The sequence below is a fragment of the Phyllobates terribilis genome, unplaced genomic scaffold (genome assembly GCF_046119375.1).
Source record: "Phyllobates terribilis strain yellow unplaced genomic scaffold, ASM4611937v1 Scaffold_1__5_contigs__length_1240528914, whole genome shotgun sequence".
NCBI classification, from domain to species: Eukaryota; Metazoa; Chordata; class Amphibia; order Anura; family Dendrobatidae; genus Phyllobates; species Phyllobates terribilis.
In genome coordinates, this window is record NW_027362761.1 from 477,118,870 (window position 1) to 477,132,875 (window position 14,006).

The 14,006-nt window shown below is 43.5% G+C and overlaps 1 protein-coding gene across 1 annotated transcript in view; it reads left to right on the forward strand.

Moving 5' to 3' along the window:
- ACOT12 (acyl-CoA thioesterase 12) overlaps positions 1-14,006 on the forward strand; it is a 94,771-nt gene that overhangs the window by 9,184 nt on the left and 71,581 nt on the right. Inside the window, exons 3-4 of the mRNA XM_073679209.1 lie at positions 5,606-5,666; positions 5,761-5,862. Coding sequence (XP_073535310.1) covers positions 5,606-5,666; positions 5,761-5,862 — 163 coding nt within the window. The remainder of the gene's footprint in view (positions 1-5,605; positions 5,667-5,760; positions 5,863-14,006) is intronic.

Below are 14,006 nucleotides of genomic sequence, written 5' to 3' on the forward strand. Positions count from 1 at the left end.
TCTAGGAAGGAGATTATTTCTTCCCTTCCACTGGTTCAGGGTGCAGCGGCCTTTCTTGCTGATGCGTCTGCGGACTTAGTCAGATTGGTAGCAAAGTCATCAGCTTTGTCAAATGTGGCTCGACGAGCGCTATGGATTAAATGCTGGCCTGGGGATGTACAGACAAAGTCCAGGCTGTGTACAATCCCTTGCGAAGGGGAATATCTCTTTGGCCAGACTATGGATGAATTATTGGAGAAGGCCGGAGATCCTAAGAAGGGTTTTCCATCAGTACCTCTACCCTCGTTTAAGAGATCATTTCGGAAAAGAAAATTCATCAGAAGAAGATTCTTCAGGGAACCGGACAAGTCCGAAGAAAGAGGTCGAAAAGGTAGAGGCCTTCTCTTTGTGCATTCCCTGGCTTCTGCTCAATTTTTGGAGATGAACCAATCAGCCCAGGTGGGAGGGAGATTGTCATTATTTTTCCCAGCTTGGGAACAGATTTCTCATAGTAATTGGATTTTGGGCCTGATTAAATATGGTCTAAAATTTCAATTTCAAGCTTTTCCTCACAAGAGATTCATCATTGTTCCCTCTACTTTCTCCCCAGAACGCCAGACTGCCCTCGTATCGGAAATTCAAGTCTTAATAAGGAAAAACGTCCTGACTGAGGTTCCGGATTCAGAAAAGGGTCTCGGATTCTACTCCCCGCTCTTCTTGGTCCCAAAACCGGATGGGAGTTTCAGGACAATTATAAATCTAAAATCTTTAAATAGTTTCCTTAAAGTAGACACTTTCAAAATGGAATCCTTGAAAACAGTAATAAAGTTGCTTTTTCCCCACTGTTATATGGTAGTTCTCGATCTCAAGGATGCGTATTACCATATTCCCATTCATAGTTATTATCAGAAATAACTGAGGCTGGCCATTGAAATTGAGGGGGTGGTTTAACACTTTCAGTACACTGCACTTCCCTTTGGGTTAGCAATAGCCCCGCAAATTTTCACCAAATTAATGGCAGAGGTTATGGCCCATATAAGAGAGAGAGACATTCTAATAATCCCTTACCTAGATGATCTCCTGATAGTGGGAAACTCTTTTGTTCAATGCGAGGCCCACCTTTGGGTGACCATGTCTGTCTTAGAGGGCTTGGTGTGGTTTCTAAATTTGGAAAAATCTAGATTAACTCCACTCAAAGCTCAGCAGTATCTGGGGGTCATGTTAGATTCTAATAAACAGTTATGTTATTTATCTGAAGAAAAAATTACAAGAATCCAGGGTTTGGTAAGACAGTGTATGGATAAACCCTCTGTCACTCCGTAAAGCCATGTCACTATTAGGGACCTTAACCTCGAGTTTTTCCGCAGTTCGTTAGTCACAATTTAATTCAAGGGCTCTTCAGTGGGATGTATTGTATAACAACTCAGTCCTAGAGGGACATTTAGACCGTGAGTTTACCCTGTGTCCTCGGGCCATACATTCCCTTCATTGGTGGTTACGACACGATAATCTTTCTAGGGGGGTCCCCTGGGAGTGTAAACCGATGGCAGTCTTAACTACAGATGCGAGTGCTGCAGGTTGGGGAGCTCACTTCAATGGGAACTTAGTTCAGGGGACCTGGTCAAGGAGTGAGAGACAGTTGTCATCAAATGTTAAGGAGCTTTTGGCGGTGGATTATGCGTTCAACAAGTTCCTTATATATTTACAGGGCCAGCATGTCCGTATACTCTCGGACAATCAAGTCTCGGTAGCTTATATAAATCACCAAGGGGGAACCCGCTCAAGAGACTTAATGAGGGTAGCGGACAGACTTCTTCAGAAGGCAGAAGATCATTGTCTCTCCCTTTTCGGCTATTCATCTAAAAGGGAAAGAAAACGTCACAGCGGATTTCCTAAGCCGTACTTCCATAAAAGAGGGAGAATGGTCCTTGAATCCTCAAATCTTCTCCAGAATTGTGGCAATGTGGGGTCTTCCGACAGTGAACTTATTTGCGACAAAATTCAACCGGAAGGTGACAACATTCTGTTCCCTAGACCCCAGAGAAGAACCCCTGACAGTGGACGCCTTTATGGTTCCCTGGAAATTCCCTCTGGCATATGCATTTCCTCCCATGATCCTGCTTCCAGCAGTTATAAGGAAGATCAGGGCAGACAAGGCCAGAGTAATACTCATATGCCCCTTTTGGTCCCCTTGTCTCCGAAATATGTCCATATCAGATCCCTGGATCCTTCCGGAGATTCCGGACCTTCTCACTCGGGGTCCGGTTTCCCATCCTCCAGCCTCGAGTCTCCATTTGACGGCGTGGAATTTGAGAGGGTGCTGTTAACCAACAAGGGATTCCCCGCAAATGTAGTAAATACTGTCTTGTCTAGCAGAAAACCCGTTACCACCCGCATTTATGCTAGGACCTGGAGGAAGTTTTTATCATTTACTGAATTTAAACCAGAGGAGGGGCCCCCTATTGGGAAAATACTAGAGTTTCTGCAGCGGGGCTTAGAATTGGGGCTTACCACTAGTACCTTAAAAGTACAGGTGTCGGCTTTGGGAGCTTTGTTTTCTTCCGATATTGCAGCTAATTATTGGATAGCATGATTTATGAAAGCTTCCTTTAGGTGTAGACCCATTATCAAAGCAAAATCCTCTCCTTGGGATTTGAATTTGGTCCTATAGGCCTTAACTAATCCTCCCTTCGAGCCCCTAGATTTAGCCTCCCCAAAAATTATTCTCCTAAAAACAGCCCTGTTAGTGGCCCTGACTTCAGCCAGAAGAGTGAGTGACATACAGGCTCTTTCCATATGTCCGCCATTTACTCAGATTCTGGATGATAGGATTGTATTAAAACCTGACCCAGCCTTTCTTCCAAAAGTAGTCACTCGGTTCCATAGAACTCAGGAGGTAGTTCTTCCAACCTTTTGCTTTCCCCCCAAAAATCAAAGAGAGGAGAGGCTACACACTTTAGACGTGAGGAGGTGCGTACTCAAATACCTACAGATTTCACGCAGTTTTAGGAAGCATAATTCCCTATTTATATGCCATCAGGGGGCTAGAAAGGGTTGTAAGGCCTCAGTCTACGATTGCAAGATGGATTAGAGAGGCCATATCCCTCGCCTACTCCTCAGGGAATAAGGGGGTTCCGGAGGGGTTGAGAGCTCATTCCACCAGAGCGATAGCAACCTCCTGGGCAGAGAAAACGGGGCTTTCCATCGAAGAGATATGTAAGGCTGCCACTTGGTCTTCTCCTTCTACCTTTTATAGGCATTATAGATTGGACCTGGGTGTCTCTGCTGATCTCACCTTTGGGAGAAGGGTGCTTCAAACGGTGATCCCTCCCTAATTTCCTTTCGTCTCTGTAATTCTCTCATGGTGCTGTCATGGGAGAACGAATAAAGCCTTAGTTACTTACCGGTAACGGGATTTTTCGGAGCCCATGACAGCACCCGTATATTCCCTCCCTTCACTGGTGTTTTGCACTCCCGTAGAGTTGGCTTTCCTTTGTTTTGTGCACCTTTTGGGAGAAGTTGGTGAAAGTAATGTACTTAATGTAATGATGTGTTTATTGTAACTAACCTTGGCGGTCCTCTCATGCTCTGTTAACTAAACTGAGGCGAGAGAGAGGTGCTACCCTTTTTAACCTGTAAGGTTTCCTGTCCATGATGGGCAGATCCTCTCTCTCGTGGTGCTGTCATGGGCTCCGAAAAATCCCGTTACCGGTAAGTAACTAAGGCTTTTCTCATCCGAGAGAATGGGGCTGATTATACTAATCACACTCTGATCAGAGTGATCTGATTTTTTCAGATGAGACGATAGGGAAGGGGGAAAGACTAATTCATCTTTTCCATTCTGTCAGTCCATGGAAATCGGACTACACTCAGATGTCATCCGAGTGAAGTCCGATGTTTTCAATAGATACACTGACTTGGATGACCGAGTTCAATCCGAATATTGGATCCAACTTGGGCATGCTATGATTTTTTTTTTCTTTTTTTCTTGGACCACTTTGGTCCGGGGAAAAAATCGGGCATGTACATGGTCCCATAGAATAACATTGGTCCGAGTGCATTCCAATGTTTTTTTGGATCACACTCAGACCGAAAATACTGTCATGTGCACGAGCCCTTAGACTGAGTTTTGTTCAGGAAATCTGCAGCCTAAACATGCCTAAGGCCGGTTTCACACGTCTATATATCTCCAGTACCGGAAAAACTGGTACTGGAGATATCAGTGTCCCGTGTGCCGCATCATGATCACACGTACCGGCGCTTGGGAATCAGTGTACAGTTAGCACTGTTCCAAAGCACTTGGTGCTGAACTGTAATCAGCACCAGAAGGAACAATGATGAGAGTAGTAGTAGTCTGCTCCCGCAGTGTCCACCTGTAAAGATAAGAATAAAATAAAAAAATCCTTCTACTCACCTGTCCTAAGTGTCCCCCGCTGTAATCCATGTGACAGCTCGACAGAGGAGCCAGGGGAATGACTCGCTCCAACGAACGGCCCGGACCTCTGCTGAGCTCAGGAGCGGTGTCATGTCACTCACTGAGTGCAACTCCGGGGCCCACTCGCTGCAGGAGTCATTCTCCCCAGCTCTTTGGCGTGATCGGTCGCAAGGATTACAGTGGGGGTACACTTGGGACAGGTGAGTGTAAGGATTTTTTATTTTATTCTTATTTTTAAAGGTGGAGACACCGGGAGCAGAATACTACCCTCATCATTGTCCCTGCTGGTGCTGATCAGGGGAATAAGATGAGGGCAGTGTTAAGCACCCGGCGCTTGGGAACAGCGCTAACTGTACTGTTGATTCCCAATCGCTGGTACATGTCACACAGATGGCATCCGTGTGCAGCACTTATTTACACGGACCCATTGACTTGAATGGGTCTGTGTGATCCGTACTGTCGTCCAAAAACGGAATATCTATGTGTGGCGCGCATGGACACACGGTCCGTGGAAACAAACTGAGATGTGAACAGACCCATTCATGTGAATGAGTCTGCATGTGTCAGTGTCTCCAGTATGTGTGGAAACTGTCACCACACGTACCGGACACACTGACGTTTGAAAGAGCCCTAAGTGTAAGGCAGGGTTAGGATGAGCATATGAAGAATTTTGTTTCATCCAGAAAACTGATTATTTTCTTGCATATTGTCGTCCTTCATTTTTTTTAAAAAAAAAACATCCATCTGATATCTTTGTGCAATCTTTTTCATACTTTACATTAAAAACTGTGCATGATCAAATAGTTTCCTAGGTTAATAATGGAAATATATCCGTAAAATCGAATCCCACACGTAAGTACTTTATGGGATCCAATATATATATATTTTTTTGCGTACCCATAGACTTGAATGGGCTAGTCTCATCTGAGACGCTCAAGAGAATAGTACATGCTGTGATTTTTTTTTTTTTTGCCCTTCGTCTGTCCAAATTTCTACTTTTTTTATTTTTGGGTGGGGGAGGGGAATTTTGGTATGTTTTTAATTAATATGACTTGCGAAGTTGCTTTACATTTTAGTAAAAAAATTGGATGCAGGACAGCAAATATTCTAGTTTGAGGTCAACTATACAGTTTGTTAATTTCTAGCTAGAATTTATTCTCTTTTTAACCATGTTGGAATTTGTTCTCTTAGGATCGGACAACAAATATGCATTAAGGCAAAAGTGAACAGAGCTTTTAACACGAGCATGGAGGTAAACCTGCTCTTTATATTGTTTTTTCATTATTTTAAATAGTAATTCTGAAATGAGATGTGAGCATTATACTGGTGTGTCTTCTAATTTTCAGGTCGGCATTAAGGTTGCAGTGGAAGATCCATTTATAAGTAGCCAGAAACATGTTTGCACAGCCTTTTCAACATATGTGGTTAAGCCTCTTAAAGCAAAAAAGGTAAAATAATAAAATATGTGAGCTGAACACTTATATTAATAATGATGCACAATGTGGGATGAAAATTCATGTAAGGCTGTGTGCCCACGATGCGTTTCCGCAGCGGCAAGAACGCTGCAGAAACGCTTAAAAAACGCTTGGTAGAAGGCCTGCCATGTTCCCCAATGATAATCCGCATGTGCTGTGCACATGCTGCGGAAATTTCCGCTGCGGATTATCATTGCGGAAAAAAACGCAGCACTACCAATTATTTTGCGGAAGCTCTGCGTTTTAGCCGCCATTGACTTGCATTAGAACGCATGGATTACGCATCACTGTATATGTAGATGCGCATTCCATGCGTTCTAATGTGCGAATGGTACCCAGGTCTAGAGAAGAGGAGACTCTCCTCCGGACCTGTGTACCATAGAAAATTGTAAAAATAAAAGAATAAATTAAAAAATAAATATATACTTACCTTCCGGCGGCCCCCGATGCGCTCCTCCTCACATGCCTCCTCACATGCTGTTTGCATGGATTTATATAGTGTGACCAAGTTGACAAGCACTTTCCAAGTGATGCTAAAATCGCTTGACAACCCGCATGCGGAAATGCAAGTGAAGAACGCTTCACTTCTGCTTGTCCCTGGCAGGAAAACGCATGTACAATCCACATGCTTTTTTTTTTTTCTGCCAGGGAGATGCAGAAACGCTCAGGAAAAATTCCTGAGCATTTCTGCATCGTGGGCACAGAGCCTACAGGTAGTGGTTGGCTGCTTCGTCTGCTCTGATCAGTATCTTCACTGATTTACACACAGTAGTATTCCATTCCATTTTGTTTTAATTTGTAGTGCAGAATATGCGGTCAGAGGAGCTTACAATCGAACGTCACTTATGGTGTCACAGTCTGAGTTTACATTTTATTTTGCCCACTATTGGACTGTTATCTTAGTATGGGAAAGGTCAGTCAATGGGTTCAGCTATCTTCTGGTCATCTTTGCTTTATAGTTTGTGTTCAAAGTTTACAAAGTGTTACTATAGGACAAGCGCTGTAATCATTAACGGTGACACACTTGGGCTGTGAATGAGTATGCGGTTTTATGCAATTGGTACGAGGAGCATATCTGCTAAGTGGCAGATTAAAAAAGCAACATTTTTTGGCGACTATATAGCAAACTCCTATAAGCCGTTATGGGGAAGGTACATTACAGAAAATGAAGTATTTTATACTTCAGGAGTTGTGATGTACAATAAAAAAAAATTATTATATTTTGGTACCATGTTAGCCAGAAAAAATTATGTAAATAGTTTTATGCCCAAAAAGACAAAAGTATTCTAAGAGTGATGCCTTTTTTGGCCAACTAGAAAAATTATATTTGCAGCTTTCAGAGCACAGAGGCTACTTATCAGGCAAGTTTACAAATAAGTACTAAAACAAGAACGTAACCTTCTTAAAAACAAAATTAATTTTATAACCTTGGCTTATCTCTAGGAGCCATCGTCCAATCCACCACATACACAAATGTACTGTTGTAACGTCTCTTAAATGTTGTGTTCTTCTCTCAGTAATTCATCTGTAAACCTGCCTGATGAAGGAGCCTCTGTGCTCTGAAGCTGCAAATATACTTTTTCTGTTTGGCCAATAAAGGTATCACTCTTAATACTTTTATGCCCAAAAAGACAAATATTTACATAAATACTTTAGGAGTCAGTTTAAGAATAAATCGAAGTCCATTACATTTGAGGTTCATGGATTAAATTATCCAAATAAGGAAAGAATGTTTTTACGTACAAATGAATGTAAATGTAATGTTATGCACAGAAAATTAAAAATGAAAACCAAACTACTCAATGTCTTTTATGTAAAACTTGGCCATACTACATTCTTTTTCTCCATAAATATTATCTCCCCTTCTGCTTTGTATGGGCAAGTTGCAGATAAGGGGTTATTTTCTTATCTTGTTATATTAAAGGTTTCTATATGTGTATATATATATATATTATGTATAGTTGTGCTCAAAAGTTTGCATACTGCGGCAGAATTTTTCCTTTCTTGGCCTAGTTTCAGAGAATATGATAACAAAAAACCTTTTTCTCCACTCATGGTTATTGGTTGGGTGAAGCCATTTATTGTCAAACTACTGTGTTTTCTCTTTTTAAATCTTAATGACAACCAAAAACATCCAAATGACCCTGATCAAAAGTTCATACCCTGGTGATTTTGGCCTGATAACATGCACAGAATTTGACACAAATCTGTTTGAATGGCTACTAAAGGTAACATCCTCACCTGTGACCTGTTTGCTTGTAATCAGTTTGTGTGCATAAAAGCTGAGGGAGTTTCTGGGATCCAGACAGACTCTTGCATCTTTCATCCAGCCACTGACGTTTCTGGATTGTGAGTCATGGGGAAAGCAAAAGAATTGTCAACGGATCTATGGGAAAAGGTAGTTGAACTGTATAACACAGGAAAGGGATACAAAAAAATATCCAAGGAATTGATAATGCCAGTCAGCAGCTTTAAAACTGTGATAACAAATGGAAAATCAGGGGCTCTGTAAAAACCAAACCACAGTCAGGTAGACCAACAAAAATTTCGGCCACAACTGCCAGAAAAATTGTTCGGGATGCAAAGAAAACCCCACAAATAATATCAGCTGAAATTCAGGACTCTCTGAAAACTAGCGGTGTGGCTGTTTCAAGATGCACAATAAGCAGGCACTTGAAGAAAAATGGGCTGCAAGAAGAAAGCCATTAGTACGCAAATGCCACAAAGTATCTTGCCTACAATACGCCAAACAGCACAGAGACAAGCCTCAAAACTTGCGGAACAAGGTAATTTGGAGTGATGAGATCAAAATTGAACTTTTTGGCCACAACCATAAAGGTTACATTTGCAGAGAGGTCAACAAGGCCTATGTTGAAAGGAACACCATTCCTACAGTACAGCACGGAGGTGGATCGCTGATGTTTTGAGGATGTGTGAGCTACTTGGTAAAAGTTGAAGGAAAGATGAGAGAGAGGATTCAAAAAGACCTAAATAAACTGGAGCAGTGGGCAGAAACCAACAGAATGGTTTTTAACAGGGAAAAATGCAAAGTACTACATCTGGGCAATAAAAATGAAAAAAGCATATACAGAATGGGAGGAATAGAGCTAAGCAACAGTACATGTGAAAAAGACTTAGGTATACTAATAGATCATAGACTGAACATGAGTCAACAGTGTGATGCAGCAGCAAAAAAGGCAAATACAATTCTGGGATGTATTAACAGAAGCATACAGTCTAGATCACGTGAAGTCATTATCGGTCTTTACTCCTCTTTGGTCAGACCTCATCTGGAATACTGTGTACAGTTTTGAGCACCACATTTTAAAAAAGACATAGACAAACTGGAGCAAGTTCAGAGAAGAGCGACCAGAATGGTGACTGGTCTGCAAACCATGTCCTATGAGGAACGGTTGCAGGATTTAGGAATGTTTAGCTTGCAAAAAAGAAGACTGAGAGGAGACTTAATAGCTGTCTACAAATATGTCAAGGGCTGTCACATTGTAGAAGGATCATCTTTATTCTCATTTGCACAAGGAAAGACTAGAAGCAATGGGATGAAACTAAATAGGAGGAGACACAGATTAGATATTAGAAAAAACTTTTTGACAGTTAGGGTGATTAATGAGTGGAACAGGCTGCCACGAGAGGTGGTGAGTTCCCCTTCAATGGACGTCTTCAAACAGAGGCTGGACAGACATCTGTCTGAGATGATCTAGTGAATCCTGCTTTGAGCAGGGGGTTGGACCAGATGACCCAGGAGGTCCCTTCCAACTCTACCATTCTATGATTCTATGATTCTATGAATGCAGCACGTTAGCAAATACTGGAGGAAAATTTGCACTCATCAGCCCGAAAGCTGCACATGGGACGTACTTGGACGTTCCAACATGACAACGATCCAAAACACAAGGCCAAGTCGACCTGTCCTTGGCTACAGCAGAACAAAGTGAAGGTTCTGGAGTGGCCATCTCAGTCTCCTGACCTCAATATCATTGATCCACTCTGGGGAGATCTCAAGCGCGCAGTTCATGCTAGACAGCCCAGGAATTTACAGGAACTGGAGGCTTTTTGCCAAGAAGAATGAGCAGCTTTACCATCTGAGAAAATAAAGAACCTCATCCGCAACTACCACAAAAAGACTTCAAGCTGTCATTGATGTTAGAGGGGGCAATACATGGTATTAAGAAATTTGGTATGTGAACTTTTGATCAGGGTCATTTGGATGTTTTTGGTTGTCATTAAGATTTAAAAAGAGAAACACAGTAGTTTGACAATAAATGGCTTCACCCAACCAATAACCATGAGTGGAGAAAAAGGTTTTTTTTTTTTTATCATTATTCATATTCTCTGAAACAAGGCCAGATGAGGAAAAATTCCTCTGGGGTATGTAAACTTTTGAGCACAACTGTAGTTCTCAGGGATGCAATGCAAAGGAGTACTCCTAAATACAGTTTGCTAGTAGGCATCTTTCACCATGAAAAGATCCAGAAATAAACTCTTTGAGCATAAGACCTTTTTTTGCTGGATAGGGTCAGACCGCTTCTATTATGCAGTATAAGCAACCAATTTTCAAAGGCACGTCACATATTTAGAGCAGCCCGACTACAGGGTAGTATGCCGACCACAAGGCTCCTGGTGGGCAAGTTTACCTGTGAATCTGCCAGACTACAAGTTGTGACCTCAAATTTGAGAGAACTGATATATAAGGAAATTAGAAAAAGAGACATATAATGTATGTAAAATAATAATCATTGAACAGAAAAAATTTGAAAGACAGGGAGAAGCCATCTAAAAGGGAGGGAAGGCAGGAAAATTGGCTACCAACAAGAGGTTAAACCAAGGCTAGCAGTGGGCGTAAGTAAACAGTCCCCAGGATGCCAGGGTAAAACAAACTCTGTGACTAGTGACAGGACAGCACCAGTATATGGCCATGAGCAGGGTGGTGGGCTATATTCTTCACGGGACCCTTTCTGACTCCATAACTAGGCTGCGAGTGTAGGGTGCTTGAGACAGTTTCTATGGCTGCCTCTATGAACCTTGACTCATGCGAAAAGATTTCATCAGATAGCTTAACTCGACAGCAGGAGGCACATATAAAGACTCCAGATGGTTTATTTTCAAGCTGAATTATTGTAGTTAAATGCAATTGTCACCCTGGCCTGGATGCCACAAATGTAATAAAGCTGTGTCTGAGAGCAAGGGGGAGGTTCTCTAGTCAGGGAACATTAGCATGCAATACCTCCTGTCTCAGGCCAGTAGGGGGAGCAGGCTGCCCCTATAAAAGCTGGAACTGGGGGCAGGGTTAGAGAGAACTGGACAACCTGTCTCAGGACTGAGAGGTGTCCCAGAGCAGAGAGGGACAGTTGTATTGCACCCTAAGAGGACGTGTGGCAGTAGGAGAGCCACAAGCCAGGGACAAGAGGTGAAATACGCCTGTCCTGGCAGACAGAGACCCATATTTAACAGACTTGGTGTCTGAGGCTGTGAGGATTCCACGTCCTACAGCAGATAACCAGTCCGCAGGAGACTGTATGCTCCTTGGCCTAAGAAGCCCGGAGGCTCCGCCACAGCAGAAGGGACCAGCAAAGCCGTATCAGGCCGGGAGTAAAAAGGGACCCACGTTGCAAACCATACGGGCGAGAGGACACGGTGAGCTCGGGAACGTGGGCTGTTACCCTATAAGGAGGAGATAGCCAGAAGGAGCACAGAGAGCACGGTAGGCCTACACCCTCACCCTGACCAGGGCCAACTTCCCATTTGCTCTCAGACATCCAGGTCCCCTCCTAGCCGGGACTGTTTGTGGGTCAGTTCACCTGTTCTAGTAAAGACCCTGGACTGCAACCTGTTGTCTGTGTGCTCCTTGCTCCTCCTGCACTAACGGTACTGGGACGCCCTACACCATCACCCCCATCTTCTACTATACTGCCCTGGGGCCGCACTCTTCCCGTGGGGAGTCACACTACCCCAGTTGCACACACCATCAGCCCCAGCGGTCTGCCTTGCAGCGGCGGTTCGCACTGACCGCAATCCACGGGTGGCGTAGTCGGACATTACCAACAGCACGTAGCAGACTACCACTGGTCTGACCACCCTGAGCCACGGAACCGGGTTGCCACTACTACCCCCATCGTTTCCTGATTGCCCGGCTCCGAGTGCCCCACGGCCCAGGGGGCGAGTCACAATTACATTAGGTAATGACTATTCTGAACCAGAAATGCAAAGACATGAGCTTCTTAACATGGCTGACATACACAGAATGCGGACGAAGGGAGGGGTTACTGACATCAGAAATAGGGAGGAAGACAGAGAGGGAGGACAAACTTCTAAAAGGCAAACCTCATTGCATAGCAACTAGGGATGAGCGAACCCGAATTGTATAGTTCGGAGTTCGTACCAGACACCTAGTGTCTGGTACCAAACTCCGAACACTGACTTTTTCCCGGAAGTCTGTTTTACTGTTCTGGTTCGGTGCCGAATAAAGTTTGTTGAAATGCTGCAGTGCTGCCAATCAACAAGCTTTTAGGCTGTGGGCACTTCCGGAACCATCACAGCCATGCTAAATATTGGCCGGCGCAGCACGTGACCCAGCCTGTATAAATGCCGGATTGCGGGTGGCGCCGCCATTGTGCTCTGATTAGCATAGGGACAGTGTAAAATAAATAATTAAAAAAAAAACTATGCAAGGTCCTCCCTAATTTTAATAACCAGCAAAGACAACCCTCAGCCCTCCCCGAAATGGCACAACCGTTAGATGCACGAGTTCTGGCGCTTAGCCTTGGCTCTTCCCGAATGCCACGTTACTGGTGTCATTGTCCGTGAGACATGACCACGAGTAACCTATGAAATGTAGTACTCAGAAAGACGCTCCATAGGTTGCAGTAGAGAATCACTGAACATTGTGGGAACCACAATGGATTACGTTGGAGCTGCTGGGATTATTTTTTAATAATGGGTAAACCAGGAAATGTGTGGGGGGAGTCTTTATTCAATTAAACTATTTTCTGTGTGTGTCTTTATTTTTAAATACGGTCTTAGTAATGGGGGTGTCTGATAGATGCCTCTACATTACTAACCACTGGGCTTCAGATGCCAGCTGACATCAACCCCAAAAACTACTACCCCGATTGCTACTGCACCAGGGCAGTCGGGAAGAGCTGAAGCTAAGTGCAAGAATTGGCGCAGCTAATGGATGTGCCATTTCTGGGATGGCTGAGGGCTGGTCTTATTAGGCTGGGAAGGGGGGTCAATATCAACGGACCTTCCCAGCCTATTATCAGCCCCTAGCTGTCTGCTTTGCCGTAGTTGGTTATTAAAAATAAGAGGAACCCCACATCATTTTTTTTTGGGTGCCCCCATTTTTAATAACCAACAAAGGCAAAGCAGAGAGCTGGGGACCAATATAAATAGGCTGAGAACCTCCATGGATATTGGCCCTTTCCCAGCATAAGACCAGCTCACAGCGGTCTGCTTTTCCTTGGCTGGTTATTTAATACAGTGGGGACCCCACATCATTTTTTTTCATTTATTAACAAGTACAGTAAACTACACATGCAAGGCATTGCACCACTCCACCACTCCTCCACGTGGACCTCCACGTACTGGTTCAAGATTATTATATTTTATATTTTTTTCATTCTGTTATTTTAAGTAATTTCCCTATCCACTTGTTTGCAGGGCAATTGTCCTGCTCTTATCCCCATTTTGCTTCCTTTTACAGCCCCCTAGCCCTTACTATGACCATTTTATTGCACCAAAGTTCGGGTCACCATTGACTTATATAGGTTTAAGTTCTGGTACCTGAACTGAACTTTTGACTAAAGTTCGAATGAACCCGAACTTCCACGGGTCTGCTCATCCCTAATGCCAACGCAACAGCAAAAATATAATGCTGGATGATTCCCAAGTTGTCGGACTTCACAGGACCATATAACATGGCTCTTCATTGCCCAGGAGAGGCATCAAACAAGTGCCCCCTCAATCAATGTGCAACCTCTTTATATGGTTGTCTCCAAACCATCTTCATTTTGGAGATCATCAGTAGTAACCTACTAGGTACAAGATAGCCACCTGGTATGGAGGCATTATGCAACAAGTTATTAGTTATCAGTGTATAT